Source organism: Nicrophorus vespilloides, unplaced genomic scaffold (assembly GCF_001412225.1).
Source record: "Nicrophorus vespilloides isolate i.1.1-1 unplaced genomic scaffold, Nicve_v1.0, whole genome shotgun sequence".
Lineage (NCBI taxonomy): Eukaryota > Metazoa > Arthropoda > Insecta > Coleoptera > Silphidae > Nicrophorus > Nicrophorus vespilloides.
This window is the reverse complement of record NW_017099782.1, coordinates 12,995-33,471: the sequence shown is the minus strand read 5'-3', so window position 1 is coordinate 33,471 and position 20,477 is coordinate 12,995. Positions and strand designations below refer to the sequence as shown.

The window sequence follows — 20,477 nt, the reverse complement described above, 5'->3', positions numbered from 1 at the left end:
TAGGTTTTTGGTAGATATAAAGATTTATAATAGGATCAACAATTTGTAATTATAAAGGATTATATAATATCTATAAAGTCTGTATATCATGGGTTTTCAATCGGTTTGTACCCTGAGGCACCATCTATATTTTATGCAAATTTTTCAGGCTAAATGAATGCCGGTCAGTTAACGTCTACAAGCATTCGGTTCGTGTTAGAACAGCGGCGGCACACACAAATTATTAGACAATTGTAAAGATTGTTAGACGTTTTAGAACAGTCTTTGCGAACAACTTACATTTGACGAACGAGATTACAGTGTATTTAATTTAATTAAATTTGCATCATTCTCTATTTTAGGAGTCGGGAAAGTTTTTAGTCCTCCCCATTATATCGAGATTCAAAAATTTTTCATGGATATAAAGAATGTTAATTGTGAAAGTCCTCATTATTCCCAAACATTCAGTTTAACCCCAGTTTGGGGTAATTTACACATGTTCACCGACCCCTACTCTATTTAATTACTTATACATTTTATTTCTTATTTTGAACAAATGTCATGTTAGGGAACAGCAAGAAGTTTGAATTAACCACTAACAGCTCTTTAATGAAGCTTCATTAGAACATAAATTGAGAAAACATTATTATATAAACCACGATGAACTCTAAAATACAGACATCGTGTTAATTCAGTTATGGTAATTTGAGTGTTATATATAGATTAATTTCAAAGCATTTAATGAAACATTATGTAGCCGTGAAATTTAATATAATAACTCATATTATATATGGATTCATTTCACGCCAATTACGCTCATTTATAAAATAATCTCGTGTAATTTAAATTATCATTTATTAAAAGTAACATATTACACAACTAAATTTAGAAATCAAACTGAAAATTGAATAAATAAATTAAATAATATATTTACAATGAGTCAAATTAAAATAATATCAAAAATTTGTTTTTTTTTTACTGAAATTCAAAATATAATAAGATTATATTCTTATAGCAATTTTTAATGCAGAAGAAAAGAAAATATCCGGAAATTGCGCTAAAATATCATTTAAATAATTTCCATCGAGAGCAATGACCGATATGAACATTTAATCATTAACTTAGAACCAAGATGCAGAATCCGCTAAGGAGCAATGACCTGAAGCGAATCTTTTTATCAAAAATAATCCTCAAAGTTTCACCTCCCTAGTTGTATAGTTAATTTTATACATTGAATAAGTATTTCTAATTAGTCTTAGTAATATCGTTAAGGCACAGACTGCATTTTTAGTCTTCATCGTTAGCGAAAGTAACGCCCTTCATTTGATTCAACATGGAACGGAAAACATGATAATCCGTTGGCGTAAGGTCTGGAGAATATGGAGGATGCAGTAGAATACCCATTGGAGATGATTTAGAGCAGGGGTATCCAACCCATGGCGCCCGCCGACCGTTTTACGTGTATTTATTGGCTATGCCAATAGTGCCCGCCATCCGGCTCGCATTCTAGAATGTGCTCTTGGGTGCAAAAAGATTGGGGACCCCTGAGTTAGAGCCTCTTTGGTGATGTTTGCGGTTTTTGGGTGAAGAAGGATGACGTGATCACGTCGATCGGCCCATTTCTGTATATTTGTTTCATTCACGCGATGAAGTTGGGCAAGATTAAAGACAATCTTGTTCTTTTCCAGTATTTCTTAGTAGATCACACGTTCACAGTCTCACCAGACACAGATAATTCTTTTCAACAAAGTTGATTAAAATTTATTAAATTAAAAAATGAAGCAGATTGGTTTGTAGAGCAAGACAAATACTTGGAAATGCTTCACGAATACTTTACCTAACAAAACATAAAACTGTAGAAAAAAATATATATAATACGCGGAAACTTATTAAAATTAAAGCGTATATGTAATCATAATCATAGAATAAAATATCTGTTATAAAGAGATATTGGCCAATGACATATATGTAGGAATATTATTAATACTTATTGCAATAGTTATAAAAATATAAAATGTATAGAAAATAACAAAAAAATAGTTATGAACAATTGTAATTTTTCATAACTATTATAGCTGAATGGTTAAGTCGCCCTACCCACGGTCGAATCCTGGGTTCGAATCCTGGTCATCCGTGGCTTCCCTTTATGAGCCCTCTCTGTGCTTGCAGCAACAGAGCCATTGTTCATCACAGATCGACAGTCAAATGAATGAGGTTCAGACAATGACAGAAGATTCACAGTCAAAGGAAATAGTGGAATCGCAGAGCATCAATATACTACTGAAGTTAACCTACAAGACAACAGCCAACCAACAAATTAAAAAATCAAATCATCATAATGTTAACTATCCACCGGGAAAGATTACCTACCTAATGTCAACCGCAATCTTAAATTTACTCAATATTCACATAAATGAACATATTGTGAGTAAAATTACACGAGATAAAAAAAATAAATATTACAAAGGTCTACTGACTATAGTCTATATCAGCGTTTCTCGACCTGTTTTGTCGCGCGACCCAAAAAAATTTGCTAATAGTTTTCATCATTTCCGTAATTTGACATATGAGAGAATGACATACCAGATGTCATTTCGCGACAAAATATAAATTTAACTCGACTGTTAAACGTTTCTCTAAACTGGAAAATATTTTTTTATTTGAAAATATGTTAGTGGAAAAGGAAGGATCAATATCCGTTTTATGAAGAACAATTTCATAAATCAGTTTTATTGTAAGCTGTATCTACTAAATGCACTGCAATGAAATGTATACCATTCATAATTTTGTTTTATTGCCGGATAAGGATCTACTATTGAAGCTATATGTATATTTTATTTATTAATTATTTATAGCTGCAATTTAAAATGTATTTGATGGAAACGTTAAATATTCCATTTATCAACAGTAATAATTGCATATGTATAATTCAAATGTATAATAACTTAAAATAGCAATTTATTTTTATTATAAATAATAAAAAATAATTCATTATTAATTTACTGCTAAATAAGTCTTTATACAGCATAATTTATACTTATAGTTTGGAAAGTCAATCATATATTAGTTGGCTATTTAATGAAATTAATTTAAATAATAAATATCTGGGCGAAAGTTATTTATTCTAAAAAAATATGTGGGTTTATAATTATGTATATTGAAGTTAGGTTAAGTTTTGTATTTTTTAGGCAATAAATTGTTATTTTATCTATTATTCAATAACTAAATACATTTGGTAGAAACTATCGAACTTGGTCTATTTGCCTTCTATTAAAAATGATGTAATAAGTTTAGATAAAAATGAAGTTCATAACGTAAATAAATATAAATATTCAAAGTTTCTTTCATATAAATGTTCTTATTCATAATGAGTATAAGCAAATAATATTAGTTTAAAGTAATTATACTATTTCCTAAACTTGTTTCAATTTTCATTCAAATTAATGTTATTCTTTTATGACTGAACAAATTAGCATACTAATTACTTGGTAAAAAAAAGCACAAATTGTTTTAATATCGCAATTCAATTACTTCATATCGCACGAATTCCTGTGTACTTTGCGTATTTACTTTGAAAATTTCCATTTCCCAGAGAAAACGCAAACACAGCGAGAAATGTAACTTACAAAAGAATAAAGAAGAAAAAAAACGTGAATTAACTTAACAAACTTATAATTTAATTTGTTTAAGACAAATCCACATTCAGTTAAAACGTTTAGTTTTATTTGACTTAGCTGTTCGTAATAGGAAGTAATTTCTTATTTACATTAAAGTCGTACAATATTAGCTAATAATTTAATATTGTTTTAACAATAACTTATATAAATTATATCAAGATTACAATTTAATTTGGTTATTAATAAAACTATAAATAATCATTTCTTATATATCATTATATCAAGACAAAATATTTATGTAACAAAAGTACGAAGTCCTAATTAGGGCCAATACAAATTACTTCTACAAAATCACTAGAGTCCAATTGTCTTATATATTTTTGGTTTCATTATTTATAATATTTAATATTTGTACTATACATGAATGCGTAGAATAGATTTAAAGTGTTGGATATACATAATGTTGGAGTGAGTATAAAGACTTCAATTATACTTACAATAACTATAGTAAGTCAAGTGGTCCATCTTGGAAAACCAGTTATGATGGATTTGATTTTTACTTTTATACCATTCTAAATTATATATTTTTTATTTTCTACGTTTCTTTTTTCATATTCATTTCTAATCAGGACTAGTTTAAATGTACGTACATTTTATTAAAGTTTTTATACAATTTTATACGTTCCTTGCCAAGGCATTGGTAGTGTTTACGCTCCTTAACATTTGTAGTAATCATTCAAAGAGAGATTCATTTATAAAACTTGAGTAATGGTTTTCTGGTTTGTTAATGCAGAACCCGTGGTCGAGTATTCAAATAAAGAAAAATCGACAATTGAAAAATCTGTTGCGATTTCTGATGTAATGCATCTTGAGTTGAAATATTAAACGGAAAAAGATAAGTGATTGCATATGCAGCGCTTGCAGCCCCGGAAAACTACTTGTAAATCGGCTTGTCAGGTGTTAAAGGAAGATGTATGGGCGAATCTCTGGACGAGAATTGAAAAATAGTTCTGCAGCGTGTGCTGCTGCATAAAGTCCGGACGGACGCCCACTTTACTTTGCAGTTTGAAAAATGGGCGCGGTAATTAAATTTGGCCACGCAAATAAAAACCGTTCCGACGAGGAAAAGTTTTATTTCCTGCCTGGTGAGGAGTGAGGATAGGACAGTTCGGTGGGAAAAAATTTTCGCCACACCGACCAAGGAGGGTGGCAGACAGGGAGAGACCATTAGTGTCCGAAATTTTGCTGTCCTTTTGAATAATGATCCATCCGTATTCGAAGCTATAAATTATACTCCTTTGCACGTGCCACTTCCACACACCGTTTTTTTAAAGACAGTTTCAAGTTTACTGTATTCATCACAAATACATATTCACAAATTACTGCTGAATGTATTCATTTATACTTGACTCTTTTCGCTCATATGTTCATTTAATGAAACGTTGCATAAAATAATTACGTTAATCAATACTAAAATAAATTTTCTATATACAACATTCTAGCATCGTCCAAAGCATCTTATTTTAATGAAGAGAAGCAACGTAATATTACGCGAATTGTTTGATTTTTTTTCTTTAGTAGAAAACACGAGCCCAGAATCCCTAGCAGACATCTTTCTCGGAGTTTAAATTAATTAGTGTTTTATTTCACAAAATCAATGACTTCGTTATTTTCCATATTCCATCTCTCTTTATAAAAGCTTCGCTTTCTTATATGTAGAGCAAACACTTTTTATGCTCTTCATTATACTGATACAAGGGATGAACGATCCTCTTACCTGTAATGTATTTATTAAGTATCTAATTATAAAAGACGGCGTGTAATGCTAGACATATTACGTAAAATACATACTTTTCAGTTGCAAACTAATAAACTTGGTTTGTTTACTACTTTCAAACATTACCTTTGTTTTATGTTAATTAAAATTTAATTAGCATATATGAATTAATCATCAAAGGTATTGGCCTTTTTAGATAGAATTGGGCTATTTACATCTTGTACCAAAAAAAGCAGTTGCTAACACCTCACTCAATAAGTTCGTAGGATGGTATATAAATGGATCTATTGACAAAACCATATGATTTATAAGGATTACCTACCTTCAGACGACACCTGTGAAAATTTTATGGCAATCTAACGTTTAGTTCACAATTTACATTGGTTTTAGTGACGTTACTTTTGTAATTTTCAAAATAATGGAAAAATCTGAATTTGCTTTTAGATGGGAAAAAATACCGTTCAAGCAAAGCAATGGCTTGATAAGTGTTATGGGGACTCTTCTCCGTCGAGACAATTGCTAGAGAATCGGTTTGCCCAAATTCGGCATTTTTTCAGAAAACATTAAAAAAATTCCACAAAATGATTTTGGCCGATCGTAAATTGAAGTTGCTTGAGATAGATGAAGATAGATAGAAGGCAGTCATTCACCATTTTGCACGAACATTAGATAATAAGAAAGATCTATTTGAAATGGGTTCCGCATTTGCTCACAGTGGATCTCACAATGTTACATTCTAATATAACATATCCGCTGATAGTTAAATAAAAGTGAGATTGCAAAACTAACAAAGAGGATTAAATCAAGTTGAAGACTGGACAAGACTATAAAATCCAATCCTATTGGACTTGATTTTTTTTATTGAAAATATTTTTTTTATTTCACCAAGTTTGAGATAGTTTGCTCCATAGGTATTGAAACTAGGAACTCGTTGCAAATTCCACCATCAGGCAAACAATTTTTAAATTTAGATAGTCAAAAAGGGACTTGGCATTTTTTGCATTAAATTTAAAGTTTTCAACGTTGTTTAAGACCACCTACCTGTATTGGCCAATGACCAAGATTATCATATTTGATGTCATTCACTGGAACTGTGTATGGTTTATATCGTTTATCATATTCATTTCTTGCTGCTCGTCATCTGACTTTTCCACAATGTTAATTTCATAATTTTCACATAAATTTTGTTTTTCGTTTTCTACATCTGAATGCTAGTCCTGATATAGCAACCTATAAATCTCGAAAGTTTATTTTTTCAATTTCCATAAAACTGCATACGCCATCATCACATATATAAATAAAAACACATCCGTCCAGTAATCACATACCCCATAGTAACTCACACCCTCATTACACCTCAACTTTTGAAAAGACTTTTACAATTTGAAAGGAAAATAATACGAAAAATTCTAAAGTTACACTACAAATATTCTTCTGCTCAACTCTACGATCTTGTTCCCTTCCCCAGCATTACAGACTTCATAAATACACTCCAAGGAAAACTAGCTCTCAGAATTCAAATAAACAATCATCACACACTTTCTCTATTAAAACTTCCTCCCAGTAACTGTCTCAGGCTAAAACCAAAAATTAAAATGCAATTCCCTCCAGCTAAATTAGTGCAGAATCTTGAATCTGAAGTTCCCATTTTCAATGATCTTACTGAAAACATTAGCCCATTCTTTCTGTGATATTCTATTTTCCAATTTCTTTCTTATTTATATTTCTTAGTGTCTATAAAATGTGTAATCTAATGTTTTCTAAATGTGTACTTGTCTAAATGTGTTCTCTAAAATTTATATTCATGTTCTAAATCTCTTCCTGATTTCAAGAATGTTCTGTTTTTACTCTACAATGTGCTTTTATCCTACAATGTTATTTTTTTTACTCATCAAATCTAACCCTTAAACTGCATGTTGAAAGAGCTTAGGCTTAAGCAGTATGAATACTATGTAAAATTCAAACATGTAAACCAATTCATATATGAATAAAAACATTTGAAACCTAACTAAAAACAAACATATTTTGTTTATCGACAAACTAGACAAACCAAAGTTCCAAAGGGTTAACGGTGAGGATGGAAACTTGTCCCTCTATATCTTTAAATAACATACTTCTACCAGAAGAAGATCGTCTTTGCATGCACCGGAAAAAACATATTTAGAGAAAAAGCGGAAGTAATTAAATGTTAAATTCAGTAAAGTAACTGCTTAGAAAAATATCAGTACCATCGTTACACAATAAATATTATTCTACAAATTCATCATTCATTCTCTGCGCTTCTACAATATAATACAATAATACGCAAACTACAATATAATAATCAATTATGTATACATATCAACTGCTTAACCTGGCTGAACAACTATTTAAACAAATTAAAACGAAATTAATAAATAATTTAAATTTACAAACGTAAATTTTTCTTTCATCAAGTAGAATATAATACATTTTTCCACTAAAAAAATATTACCTATTAAATTTTATGCGAATCGAGCCACTATTTGTAATTTCAATTACAAGTTTTTATATAGGCAAGTAAGGTTTCATCTGTCCATTTCGGTATTCGATATTTTTAATTATTATATATTTTTATAATATCAAAGCAAACATTGGTTAGAATCTTATTTATTATACTTTCAGAATAGTTATAAACTATAGTAAATATCATTACAACGGACAACATTTCTTCCACACAGACAATAATCCAGATTAAGGTAAAAGAGACATGTATTGTATTTTAATAAACCATCTCTACATTCTTTGAAAAAAATTCTTAGTTTCGTAGATGATGTGCTATGGTTATAGTTTGTTTATTGAATAAAGTAAAATCTGACAAAATTATACATCTCAACTTAGGTAATAACTTTCCAATATATTCATTAGATATTAAAGTTATCTTTTGTTCAAAACATATTTTTACAGAAAAAAAATTGATTAATAAAAAATAATATGATGCTTGAGAAATATTGTCTCTTATACTACCGGTTTTATTAGTAGTGAATAAATAAGTTTATATAATAAAGTGAATAGTAAAACAAACCCATTAAATACAACTTTCTATGAATTCTTATGCCATTTTTATAGTAAATATATAGTCTAAATCCATCTAGGTTAATAAATGTTATAGTTTTGTATCATTATAAATGACTAAACTGTGGATGTGCAAGGTCACTCATAAACATAATTTAGATTAGTTTTGGTTGGCGATGCCTACGTGCTAATTTTGGAATTGGCTTTTGATAGTGCATTGAAACGACGACAATGCCCCGACAACTAGACGCTAGTGAGTTTCGGAACGACTGCGTTGCACCGGTTAATCATTTCGTAACGTTATCAATTTGCATATGGATGAATCCCGTGTAATAAATCTAACTGCAAATTGCATTAACCAACATCCATCTCGATCTGTCTAATAACAAGAGCACTACCACTGCTTTTCCATCTAATCACATACAACAAGAGAATTAAACGAATCGCAGCTGCTCTCATTATTGCATGCGCAATTGGGTTTAATTTAATGGTTCCTTCATTAATTATGAAAGATCAATTAGTACAAATTTAAATATTCCGTTTCATTTTATTCGTCTGTAACAGACGAAACATGTTTAATTCTGGAACGTTAATTTGTGTTTTCATTAAATATCAAACAGACGTTGGTTATATTTTTTTATATTTACGGCTCTATTTCTGAAACCCCGTTTACCAATTACCCCTGTTTTCTCGGGAGATTTATGATTATGAAAATATTTAACTTCATAAAGTTATAAAATTAAATGTTTTGAAAATTCATGTTGTTGCGAGCCGATAGGAAAACTCTGTGGACCAGAGATTGAAAAACACTGATTTAGAATTATGTCCTGTCCTGTTTTGTTTTTTTAAATATTTTTATGATGATCGACCTAATATTGATTTGTATTATTTGTAAGTGATGCGTTCTTTATATAATTGACAGATACGTTGATTAATAAATTAAGTGGAATTTTGATAACTTCATTGTCTGATTGTTTGACTAGTTGATTAATAAAATATGTACTATTTATGGGTCAGAATGACCCATTTATTTAACATTAAAAAATAGAACAATTCTTTTGTCAAAACAGTCTGGGCAATTCTTTTGAGCAAATTGATGTTTTGCATATATCAGAAAACACTGCTCTTTTTCTTGTCGCTCTTGCTTCAATTAACCAATATAATAATTGAAATCAGAATTCTAAGATTTCGGGAATTGTTTTGGTTCTACATTCGATCGTGCATATATGGTTCACACAACGAACTTCCTACTTGTTTTAATAAAGAATACCTACAAATGTTTATTTCACAATGATGAGGATTGATATGTAACTACTGCTGACAGCAGATTTTGTCTCATTTTAAATTACCGGATGTCAGAATTATCGAATTTTCCCCAATTTGGTACATGGGAAACCAAAGCTATTCCACTTTGAAATCCAAATATTTATGATATTTCATAGACGTGTTACTTTGAATACACTATATACTATAAAATAAGTACATTTCGCCGCAACTGGAATAGGTAGAATGTCAATACCCACAATTAAACTACAATAGAATGCTTATGAAACCGTATATCGAATATCTGACCCATGAGTAGTTCTTATAGGTTAAGCTTGAAGGGATTTATTAGTGTGTTTTTTAATAATTTATTATTTTAATAGTTTCGTAGCTTAATTAGAATGGGATATTGAAAAAAAAATGGTGAAAGGTTAATCGCGTTGTTAAATCTTTAGTTGTCTGACTGATTTCACGTGTCATTCAAAATGTGTTAATGGAAATCAATCAATTTTCACTTGTTGTCCATTTGCACCCTCCCCAGCTTAAAAAAGAACATGACGGGTGATGCGTGTCCTTTCTGCTTTCATATTTCTTTTATGATATCGATTGCTCAGAAATATTAAAACAGACGGAGTGAAAGGAATACCGGAAACCACAAAATTTTATTATACCGAAACACAGCAGGCGGAAAATGTACGTGATTGCCAGTGAACAAGAAAAAAAGGCATATTCCGGACGGAGGATCTGCAATAGGGGTGGAAGGGTCGTTGTCGGTGCGCCATTTATATATCATAAATTCAAATATCATTAAGTAAGAATGCGAACGATATAATATGAAAAGGACTACGATGGGGGGGAAATGAAATTGGTAGAAAAACCGCTTTTTCCTGTATGCAGAATTGCCCCATTGATTTTACCGAGCATACTTAATAATTCAATAAAAAAAAAGAGCAGAAACAGGACCGCTTTTTATTAAAAAAAGAGTTCTTATACAGAAATTCCTCAAATTGTGCGTTTTTTTTAATTAAAAACAGCTTCAATAGCCTTTAAACAACAATGTAAAGTCTAACATATATAACATATTGAAACAATTCATGAAATGAATTTAAAACTGAAGTAAAATTAACTTTAAAAAATAAAAGAATAAAAATGCGTACACATAATAGCTTTTATAATAACATGTTATAGAAGTTATTGATAAACATATATAATTCATAAAACATAATTAATTTAGATCAACATTACAAATGATGAATGAGGCTAGTTCGATATATCTCTCAATACCTCTAAATTTAACTGGTTAATATACATTGATATGACTTCGTATGACGCATCCTAAACGCTAAATAAGGTATTAATTGATCACGAAATCAAAGAAGAAAAGTGATAGGAGTTGATATTGTAATTTTGAGCTAATATTTTTTTTACTTCATTATATTTAATGTAGTGTCAATAATATTTTGTGTATTTATTTATGAAGTAATATTACATTGTACTTCATAATATATATTTCATATCATTCTTCCGGTCGATGCATTATTTTCATTAACATTCATCTCATTCAACATTCATTTCATCTTTCATATGTAGGTGTGGTCTCCGTAACGTATATGTTATTTAGTTTACCCTTAATTCTTTGTATTCGCGTTATATGTTTGTTCACGCTTATTGGAGGATCTTCCGTCCATGCATTTTCAATTTTAATGATTACCATTTGAAGTTCTTTTGTTTATTGATGTGTCCTTTCAGGGCATGTCCAGGCAGTGTGATCCTTTCTCCCACAATTCAGACACTTTGGTGCCAAATCAGTGGTGTATGTTCAAGCTCTGTGTTATCCAAACTCATCAATAATTTGTTGTTTTTTTACACTCAGCTGTTGGGTAGTTCCATTTCCAGTGGATGGCAGTGGTATCGGTTCTAATGGTTTACTTCGCATTGTTGTTTATCTCATATAATAGATGTAAAAACCTTCTGTATCAGTTTGTCATAGTTTTCCGATATGCCCCTAATAATATGTCCCATACTCATCACTGACGTCAGCATCCGAAATCCCCTCTGGTACATTTTTAATATTAACAGAATAAGATACCTCTGTTATGTCTTTCTATGTGTTGCATTCCATTTTTGTAATTATTATCATTTTGTTTGTTACAAGTGTTTCTAATTCTTTGTTTTTATGTTAGAATTAATTTTTATTATTTGTTCTTCATTCCCGTCACCACCCAGCTTTTCCCAAGCTTCTAACATACTTCGCTTTGAAATATTTTGCTTTGTTTTTAAATAGTAGAGGAAGATATTTTGTATTTTCATTATATTTGTTTTATATTGACTCTTTTTAAGTTGTTCATTTGGTTGTTTATTTTCATATGGTTCTTGTCTTTTAGTGTTGTTGTTGTTTAGATGTATTTTGTTCTTGATTAGATTATTTTTATTTAATGGCTGGTGATTTTCTTGTTTGTTGTTTTGATATTTGTTTAAACAATGTGGGTTGACGTTGTGCTTCTTGTCGTTCAGCCTCTCTTGATTATTGTTCTAATTCATGCAAGACTTGTCTTGTCTTCTCTAGTACTTTCATTATTTGGAAAGTATCACGATTGATATTTTCTGCGTCGGTTCTGTTTGAATTTTGTGACGTGTTTGATTTTTTTTAATATTTCCTGTGAATCGGATTTTTTCATTATTTGAGACCGTAAATTCTATATTGAACGAGGAGTCTTTTTCTTCTTTTAAAACGTGAATTAACAAATAAAAACAGAAATAGAATATAAATATTCATGTCAAATATTCACATCAACAAAGAAATTTATTGCTAAAAAGCAAAAGATTTTGGACACTCAGAACTTGGCGATAAATTTTCCCCATCAAATGTGCAATGTCCCGTGAAATCTTGGAATTTTACAAACTTTCAATCCCTATTCACGAGACTGAAAAAACTTTTCGAAACAGCTCCCATTAATTTTAATAATATTCATAACACAAAATGATACCATTTTTATAAAGAAAAGAAACATTTAATTCTTTCAGAATTATATTTTTTTCGTACAGAAAGACATTTTTTTAGGATTTGTAATTTACATTTATTTTGATTGAATTATTTTTTTATATTTTCTGGTCAATAAATTATATATTTTTAAATTTAATTTATAAATATTTATTGGCTTCAATTTATTTTATACATTCCCTCGTATAAATATATTGAAAAAAATCACGAAAATCACTTTATAGAACAATTTATCATTTAATTCCATTGGGATCATATTTCAAACAATTCGGTATGAACTATTGCACCGAACTGTGTTAGGTATTTCAATTAATTTTAAATCACTGACGCAATGTGAATAAGTGTATTATAACATATAATTTAATTCAACATTCAATTGTGTTATTTACATTTCCAAAATCGTATTAGTATACATGTAAAAATACAAACAATATAATTGCGTTGAATGTATTAAATAATAATTACAGTAATAGATTAATTATTTGCAAATGTATATTAGCACTAATTTTGTCCAAAGTGTAATTAACATTTGATTGTCATATTTATGAACAAACAAATTTAATTATTTTCTGTATAGAAATAAGTATTAATTTTTTTTATTTTGTAATTTATTGTTGCAATATATTATTAATTTTTATTTGAGAAAAATAAGTTGAAAAAAATAATACACATAATTATTTTATTATGTTATCCTATTTATAAAGTCAAGTCTCTGTTGATGTAGTTTATTTATCTTTCATTTAGTTTCTCGATTAGTTCGGTTTTAAACAGTCCGGGATATTACCGGAACTATGTGAGGTATTCGTGTACTATGAAATAAATTATTTATCTAATGCATTGCCATTTGTTGTTACTATAATTTTTCAGTATTCTGTAAAGAAAACATTTTGAAAAGTGGAAACTCATAATGCTGTTAATTTAAATAACAACGTGCGTATAAATCAGTTGGAAAATTAAGACTTATCTAATGGTCGTTGGAGTTTAAAGAGTGTAATACGAACAGAGGCGAAAGCTTGTTCCCTTTGAATATTGTTACTTCTATGTCTTAATGATTGTGATTTGTGTACAAAAGAAAAGTCTAATTACGTTCCTTTACTGCTGCTCTTGCCCATCCAATAACCATTAAAGAGGAAAACGGTTTCGCCTCGGACGCGTCCTCGAAACGAACGTGGGGAAACCAGCAAAAAAAAAGGAAAAGTAAAACGAACGAGTAGAAAAGGACAAAGACGGGAAAAAAACACTCCGTTACATTTAATAATCCGCAAGACAACGGCTTCATTAAGATTAAATTTTCTCATTACATTTTTCCTCGCTGGATGAAAGCCAAATGCAGAGAAGATGGAGAGAAAGGAAAACTATAAATAAACGGAGACAATAATTCGCCGACGACCCAAATAAGCACGAAGATAAACAGAACCTCCCTCTAGTTATTTCGTTCGTTACTTAACTGGACCGGGGCATTTTACGCCTCCCAAATATGCTTTGACTTTAACTTGTCGGGACATGCTGTGACACAGAAAATTCCGAAGCTCCGAACTCGCTTTCGGAAAACGTCATACGCAGACCCTAAAAGTTGGCAAACACGACAGTTCGTAAACTTTCCGTGAGCTTGTGCTATTTTTTTTGTTTTTTTGCTATGGGAGGTTTAAATTACTGTATAATAAAACATTTAACACGCTCGTTATTATATCCCCCCAATTCAAAGGTTTGTATAAAGTTGTTGTTTTGTTGTTGTTTATTAGATTCTATTCACTTTTTACTAGCACAATGGTTTTTATAACTTTTATAATACGTAAAGTAGTGAAAAAAAATATATATATGATGATCAATTTAAATTATATAAAGTGATTAATATTAAATTTTGCTTTTTACCAAAAACTAGAATATCAACAAAATTCATTTAAAAAATCAATATATACTTACTATACAGAAGAATTATCGGAAAACACAAAGATGGTAAATATCAATGAGTACGACAAGAATATGAAGAAAATAATAACATAACAAAAATATAACAAGGTCTACTCGCAATACCGATCCCGAGGACAACCAAGTTATTAAAATGTCTCTATATAGTTGTTGTTTTTTCTATTAGATTTCGCATAATTTATAAAGTAATTAACCAACAGTTCTTAACACAGAACGCTCGGGATGCAAGTGTATCCCAGGGATCTTAAAAGTAAGATTTTGCGAGTGCCTGCAAACATGATTAGACTAGATTCCATGTAATCTTAGTTCATAGTGTGTTTTTTCATATTGAATCGACTAAAAAAAGAATGAAACATAATTTTTCAAAACCAAAAATAGAGAAAACTGGAAACGCACTCTGTCATATTTGTACAAAAAAAATATGACAGAAAAACGTTTGTACAGCATGTACTAGTTTGTACTAAATGTACTAGGTGTGTAAGCAATATCAGAATATATCATTCTACATACATTATGTTATTTCTTTTATATTTACAAATAAATTTATAAAGTAAGTAAAAGAATAAAAGTTGTGTACTATAAGCAAGTAATTAATATACAAATGTATCCCACGCGGTCTCTAACGTAATACATTTATGCGCGAATACTAGAGGGTTCAATAATATTTGTATGAAATAATTACTCTAATTTCAATCAATATCATGCAATTAATATTGTATAACTTAGTCGTATATATATTTGATTAAATTATTATTATGACAAAATTATATTAGCAATTAAATTATTCCTATAGAGTTGCAGAATTTCAAAAGATTCCACTTTTCTTATTATGTAAAGTAAATAGAAAAAAAATATCACTGTATTTGTAATAATTGCTATACTAATTAGTATTTATTTTATTAGTACAATGGAACCTCGCTTAACGAGCATTTCGCTTAAGGAGCAAAATAAATTGTAAGAAAAACGACGCGCTTAACGAGCGACGTTTCGCATAACGAGTGGCGATGAGAAGAGAAGTCCCGGATTGCGCGATTTGCTGTAAATGCAAAACACAAATGTATTGTGTACAACCATTATTATAATATATAAACATACTATGTACGTTTTTTTTTATATAAACAAATATTAAAAGTATAAAAAGACTTCTACCAAGTCACGAAATGATACAAGTAATATAAACTCACTTCACCGTATGTGAATTGGAAAACAGTGCCTAGTGTTAGTGGTCATTCTAGTTGCATCTTAGTGTTGTTTGTGATCACAAAATTTTCAAAGTTGTGTTCATGTCTGAACATTTGTGTTTTTTTGTGCAAAATTTAATATAACCATAGATATGAAAAGCAATATCATTAAAAATGGAGACCAAGTTATACTTTTCTTTTTCGACAAGGAACACATTATCGTAATTTACATTACTTTATATGGTAAAACGTGTTTCACGATATGAGTATTTCATTGTACGAGTAAAAATCCGGAAATTTTGCAACAGATGAAACTCGTTAAGCGAGGTTCCACTGTATTTGATTTTTAATATTTTTATTTCTACACTACATACATTTAATGTATAGGTAACAAAGCTTCGAGATGAATTTTTATATTTGATGAGCACGAAATTTTTTTTACCGTAAAAAGTTTAATTTAAGAAATTGATTGTACTGAACTTATATCGTATCGTATATTTCTATTTACTACAAAATTGTATTATTTATTAGAATAACCATAAAGCTGACGTTCGTATTACATGAATAACATCGTATTTTCACTTTTATTACCCAAATATATAATAATAACCTTAAGATGTAATATTATAGTTATTGCATAATAAGACTCATGAAAGGACTACTATAATTTATTTTGTGAAAAAAATCTACTTCTTATTTGATTATTTGTGATTTAGTAAAGTTTAGTACCATGGATAGTTAAGTTAACTTCAGAAGTATATCATTGCTCTGTAATTCCACTATTTCCTTTCACTGTTATCCTTGACACTGTCATTGTCTATCGACTTGACTGAACCTCATACATTTCACTGTATATCTGTGATGAACGAGGGCCATCGTTCATCACTGCAAGCATTCATTGCTGCAAGCACCCATTTGGGCTCATAAAGGGCCTGGCTTGACCAGGATTTTAACCGGGGCCCACTAAATTGTGGGTAGGGCGACTTAACCATTCGGCTATTAGTCGCCCTATTTACAAACTTGGGTCAAATTAAATCTCAAATCACGCTATATAAAGTTTTGTAGGAAATGATTATATTTTTATTTATAGGTTTTTTTAAATTATTAATAGTATATCCAAACAAATTACTAAACTACTAAATGTAAATACTTATAAATTGATTAGTTTAAATTATTAAAATAATATTATATAGTTTTGTCAGTTAATTTACATACTAACCGAAATTAATATTTATATTTATATTCATTATATATTATATTTATGTTATAAGCGCTTAAATTGTGTCTTTACTCATTTTTGTTTCATATTTAAGGAAATTGTATCATTTTCATGTATTCTCTTTTCTTAACAGTAAATATTTAATATGATTTAACTGTATAATAAAGTAAATTCTATTATTTCTCATGAATTTTGAATACAAAATACCACTGCGGGATTTCAATTTATTGCGCAAAAACTGGTTGTAGCATTCTCTCCTTTTTTGTATGAAATGATTACTCTAGAAATTGAACTTTTTGGCCTCAAGGAATATACGATCCTGCAAGTTGGAATTGGAATACAGACACCGCAGCGCACGGTGTGTTTCATTTATATCCCGGCACAATTATCTGCACATTTCCATTGCCTCTCTCCTCCATTCGCCCTTAACAAACCAGTCATGGAAACTACAGTTATAAATCAATTTTATCTACCAAAAACAGTATGCACAAAAAAAGGAACCCACGTGAACCATCCGTGTGTCTGAATTGTATAATAAATTGTATATAACGTATGCTTATATACAGAAAAAGTACAAAAAAACACACATCCTTTTCGATTATTCTGTATTCCCTCCTGTGGAGCAAACAAATAAATAAATCGGTTCGAAGTGGGTAAAAGAAAGCGAGATCGTGAAAGGGCATAAGGAATATGGACCTTAAACTGTCAGAAACATACGACAAACCTGTCATCATTCCGCTTCTTATTTACGTATTCTCAGCATCTCGAGCAGTTGATTTTGTTATTTATGGATGTACCTGTTCACTTAATATAAATTACGTCTTCGGAACTGATGCATGTTGGGTGGGAAATGGAGAATGGGAAGTTGGAATATTACAATAAATTTGGAGTTTGCATGCGGAAGGGATAGCAAATTTCCATAAATCTGAATGGTAAGCGGACCCGTAGGTTATTGCACGTTAATAAGATTTCGAATTACGTTCAAAACCTATTTATTAGGGTCCGAAAACTCTTTGATCTACATAGTTTTGTATTATTTCTTTCTGACTTCTGAATAAGCGATTTATGTTTATGTGATTTGCGTATCCATAAATAAATTTAATGATATCCTCATTGGATTGAATATACGCTTGATCGAGTTCAGGAGTTGCATCAATGGTAAATAGAAAATCTTGATTGCTTCTATCGTATTTCGGTACATTGAAATCGGTGAGCTTACCGTTGATCTCTTTGGATTTAAACCGATTATTTCGTGTTTATTTAAACGATACGCTAAAACGGTCGATAAAGCAGATAGAATAGATTAAACCGATAAAATAAATTACTCGTTTAAATCGCTGGGAGGTAAGGCTTTTATCAAGTCGCCTGAGAGTCAGATTATTTGAGCTGCTTATTCTCATAACATTTAGTTTGAAACTGCAGATCTGGATAACTAGCATTATGCAGCACAAAACTTCATCGTTATAACGTAATTAACAAACATACATTTCTTTAAGAAATCTTCAGTTCTGCCTAAGCGTACACACATCTTTCTCAAAAATAAACACCACGTATGGAGTTCCAAATGTACACAATTTTAACTACAAACATTTCAAGAATAAAATAAACACAGTCTAGTATATACAGCAATACAAGTATAGTGCGGATAATTCCTCGATTAGTCCGGTTTCAGCGGAACGTAATCGGTTTCGCACTATGCGAGGTATTGCTGTACATGTTTGATTTGCTTTCATCAAAACTAGTTCTGAGTGTAGCTCTTTCATAGTTTGATTGGCTTCTAGTACCATCGGAGAAAAGATTGGATTTGAACTGAGCACCCTCGGGGCTGCTTGAGAGTTATAAGTTTGCAGCAAGGATTTATTGATCCGCAAATAACTCGAGTTTTACTGTTATCTAAAAAAAGGAATATTACAAAACTTTAAAACGCATTCGCTTCCATTAATTGTCAACAACAGCTTTTTGCTGCACAACAAACAAATGTCTAAACAATATTTAGAAATATAAGTTTGATAATTGACGTGTTCTCAAATTACTAAATACCATTTTTTTTTTAAAAAGAAAATTTTCTAAGGCGACACAAAATAGGAATAAAACGTGAGACAAAATCGGGACAAAAAGCTCATTCAATTTTCAGTTAGTTTTATAATTACCATCCATAATTGAATAAATTGAATAAATATTTCCTGATTATATTGGAGTGTTTAAGTTTTTGCTGCAAACTAGCAAAAACATATTCTTTCCAATAACCGGATTCCGCCAAGAGCTTTAAAATGATAGATTTATAAAAATTTATTAATAAACTTATAATATTTTAAGTTTATAATTATTTTATATATAACGTCAAATAGTAGTTCAATAAAATAAAAACTTCTTAAATACTATATTGTTTTAAATTAGTAAGTTTTCTAAATATTTTATAAAGGTTTGTAAAACTAACATTTTAAACAATGTCTAAAAATATTACTAATTGATATTTAGTAAGTAAAAGTAAATGTAGAAGTTTATTTTATTTAAAGCAACTGGAACGAATTACTCTGTGAAGTAGATTTTAAGAAAGTTCGATGGAGTAAGAGACATTTCTTATAAAGTTTCCGTTTTCCACGAGACTTGTAAAAAAATATGTACTTTTCTGGATTACATTAAACTTTATTAATAGAAACTAATACTAATTTCTTTTATATTATGGATTTAATATTATAGTCATAACTACTAGAAATTAATTGAAAGGTTCTAGATTTAGAAGTTTTTTTTTACTTTAATCAATTGGAAATGATTGGCTTTCAAAGAAAGTAACTCATTCTTTGAAAGTTCTAAACTGGACAAGTAATTTCTTAAAAAGTTTCGGTTGGTTGCAAGAAATCGATGCAATTTTAATTAGTGAGTGCTACTCTCTATTTGTTTCCGTTTTTAAAATCTCTATTAGTTTCATTAATTTGTAGTTCTTTTTTAATTTGAAAATGCTCTTACCTTTGCAAGGGCGACTGCAGGAAAGGTGTCCCAGGCGAGTTCGTGCTCTTCTCCGCGTTTTCCCAGCCTTTGGCCCCGGAGGATCCTCGCAGCGGTTGCCGTGGATACGCCCATCCCGTCACCAACGAACAGGATAACGTTCTTGGCGTGGGGTTTGCGGTCCGTGGCGTACTGCAATCTCTTCCGCAAGGCAATCCTCGCCTGCTCGTACCAATATTCATGATCTGAAACCAATATTATACCCGTCCATCAGCATTGCATCATCAACAACACCACCATCAGCAGCATCATGGCCCCATTACTTATGCATGCGACATCCACATCCTCGTCTTTAATCATATACATGTATTATTTCGCTGAGCAACGCCAGACATAAACTTTGCGGAATTATCGCGTCCGTCGTTCCCATAATAACACTACCTCAGATCCAATTATAAGCATTACATTTGTAATAAGTCACTTTAAATTACTAATTACTCAACCCTTGTTCTTGTGAAAAATTATCTTATTA

At 30.2% G+C, this 20,477-nt stretch overlaps 1 protein-coding gene across 1 annotated transcript in view; it reads right to left on the bottom strand.

Moving 5' to 3' along the window:
- LOC108565566 (alkaline phosphatase-like) overlaps nucleotides 1–20,203 on the bottom strand; it is a gene marked incomplete at its 5' end in the record, with an annotated part of 65,685 nt that extends 45,482 nt beyond the window's left edge. Inside the window, one exon of the mRNA XM_017925100.1 lies at nucleotides 19,967–20,203. Coding sequence (XP_017780589.1) covers nucleotides 19,967–20,203 — 237 coding nt within the window. The remainder of the gene's footprint in view (nucleotides 1–19,966) is intronic.
- Nucleotides 20,204–20,477: the final 274 nt, after the last annotated feature.